This window comes from Elephantulus edwardii, unplaced genomic scaffold (genome assembly GCF_000299155.1).
Source record: "Elephantulus edwardii isolate Elephantulus edwardi_28Jun2011 unplaced genomic scaffold, EleEdw1.0 scaffold00034, whole genome shotgun sequence".
NCBI lineage: Eukaryota > Metazoa > Chordata > Mammalia > Macroscelidea > Macroscelididae > Elephantulus > Elephantulus edwardii.
This window is the reverse complement of record NW_006399784.1, coordinates 14,803,791-14,806,351: the sequence shown is the minus strand read 5'-3', so window position 1 is coordinate 14,806,351 and position 2,561 is coordinate 14,803,791. Positions and strand designations below refer to the sequence as shown.

Here is a 2,561-nt window from a genome sequence, read left to right as displayed (position 1 = left end):
AGATAATTAAATGTTACTCAGTGTTACATCATTGTCATGATCATTGATATATTTAAGCCAGTTGTTACATCCATTGTGTCAATCCATCCCATGTAGGGTTCTCACATTTTCCCCCTACTACCTACTACTTTAAACATGATGTCCTTCTCCAAGTTTGGCCTTTCCTGATGATATATATAATCAAGATGAATTTTCACCATCCTTGTTTCTAATGACAGCATTCTTACTGTACTTCATCTAAGACATTTTTGCTCATCTTGTTAGCAGCCCACAGAAAATTCAATGGATGTCACACCACCACAGTTAAATGAGTCAATTCTTCTTTGATCCTTTTTTCATTGTCTACATTTTAAATGTATACAACTCACTCACACAAAAAATCATGCAAAACTCAACTGCTGTTGAGTTGGTGTAGCCACCCTCCATTAGATTTTAGAGGCTGTCAACTTCATGAGAAGAAAGGGTCCATCTTTCTTCTGTCAAATTTCTGGTGGTTTTGAGCATCCAGAGACTGTATCCTTCGTGTTAGCATGGCAGCTCACTACAGAATATGCCACCGGAGCTCCCTAGACGCATATGAAGCAATTGAAAAGACCATGATTTGTGTCAGATGCACTTAAGTCATCACAGTACTTCAATTAGATAATTTAAAGTAATTTCTTTTTACCCCCAAAACACAGTTAATAATTTTCCCCTCAAGATTGCTATGACAATTAGACAAAATCAAATTGAAAATATGAACTAAAATATATGAAATACTTACCGTGTTCCAGGCAAAATGCCTTGCATATCACATACCTAGATTGTCTTGTTTATACTTAATCACGTATTCTTTCACCATATGCCATCCTTCCCTTACAGTGAAATGTATTTCTCTAGCTTATTCACATTGCTTAAGATTTGAGCAAAAGGATGTATGTATCAAAGTAGAAAGCATAAGCAAACTTTTGTGTTTAAATTCTGCCTTCTTGAGCTTCTGCCCTCTTCTAAACTCCTAATTCAGTCTGGCACTTAACATAAGGTAAATGCAGAGAAAAGCAGTGGAGAGCCATAGCCAACAACTCAAGTCTTCACTGTTTTTCTTGTTAGACCCAACCTAAAGCTGAGCTTCTAGCAGGTTTTCAGAAGCGGTTAATCAGACAGGAGATTGCTCATTATTTTTCTTCTGTGGAGCACCTGATGAATTTGAACCATAAGCCTTTTGGCAAGGGCCACCAGATCTCTCTGCAAGTTCTCATAAAATCTAGTTAATAGGGCGGTGACTGTGCATCGATGTCAGCGCGGGCTGCACCGCCGCGTCCGCCCGCCTTCTAGCATGGCCACCACCGCCACCTGCACCCGCTTCACCGACGACTATCAGCTCTTCGAGGAGCTCGGCAAGGGTGTTTTCTCTGTGGTCCGCAGGTATGTGAAGAAAACCTTCACGCAAGGGTGTGCTGCAAAAATCATCTATACCAAGAAGTTGTCTGCCCGGGATCACCAGAAACTAGAACGTGAAGCTCGAATATGCCGACTTTTGAAGCATCCAAATATTGTGCGCCTCCATGACAGTATTTCTGAAGAAGGGTTTCACTACCTCGTGTTTGACCTTGTTACTGCCGGAGAACTGTTTGAAGACATCGTGGCCAGAGAGTACTACAGTGAAGCTGATGCCAGTCACTGTATACATCAGATTCTGGAGAGTGTTAACCATATCCACCAGCATGACATTGTCCACAGAGACCTGAAGCCTGAGAACCTGCTACTGGCAAGTAAATGCAAGGGCGCTGCTGTCAAGCTGGCAGATTTTGGCCTAGCCATCGAAGTGCAGGGAGAACAGCAGGCTTGGTTTGGTTTTGCTGGCACCCCAGGTTACTTGTCCCCTGAGGTCTTGAGGAAAGATCCTTATGGAAAGCCTGTGGACATATGGGCCTGCGGGGTCATCCTGTATATCCTCCTGGTGGGATACCCTCCCTTCTGGGACGAGGATCAGCACAAGCTGTATCAGCAGATCAAGGCTGGAGCCTATGATTTTCCATCACCAGAGTGGGACACGGTAACTCCTGAGGCCAAGAACTTGATCAACCAGATGCTGACCATCAACCCAGCAAAGCACATCACAGCTGACCAGGCTCTCAAGCACCCATGGGTCTGCCAACGATCCATTGTGGCGTCTATGATGCATCGGCAGGAGACTGTAGAATGCTTGCTCAAGTTCAATGCCCGAAGAAACCTGAAGGGTGCCATCCTCACCATCATGCTTGTCTCCAGGAATTTCTCAGCTGCCAAAAGCCTATTGAACAAGAAGTCAGATGGCGGTGTCAAGCCACAGAGCAACAACAAAAACAGTCTCGTAAACCCAGCCCAAGAGCCCGCGCCCTTGCAGACGGCCATGGAGCCGCAAACCACTGTGGTGCACAATGCTACAGACGGGATAAAGGGTTCCACAGAGAGCTGCAATACCACCACCGAAGATGAGGACCTTAAAGCTGCCCCGCTCCGCACTGGGAATGGCAGCTCGGTGCCTGAAGGACGGAGCACCCGGGACAGAACAGCCCCCTCTGCAGGCATGCAGCCCCAGC

The 2,561-nt window shown here is 45.5% G+C and overlaps 1 protein-coding gene across 1 annotated transcript in view; it reads left to right on the top strand.

The window, feature by feature from the left end:
- Nucleotides 1–1,315: 1,315 nt before the first annotated feature.
- The window catches only part of LOC102861564 (calcium/calmodulin-dependent protein kinase type II subunit gamma-like), a 124,466-nt gene continuing 123,220 nt past the window's right edge, over nucleotides 1,316–2,561 (top strand). The window contains exon 1 of the mRNA XM_006884493.1: nucleotides 1,316–2,559. Coding sequence (XP_006884555.1) covers nucleotides 1,316–2,559 — 1,244 coding nt within the window. The remainder of the gene's footprint in view (nucleotides 2,560–2,561) is intronic.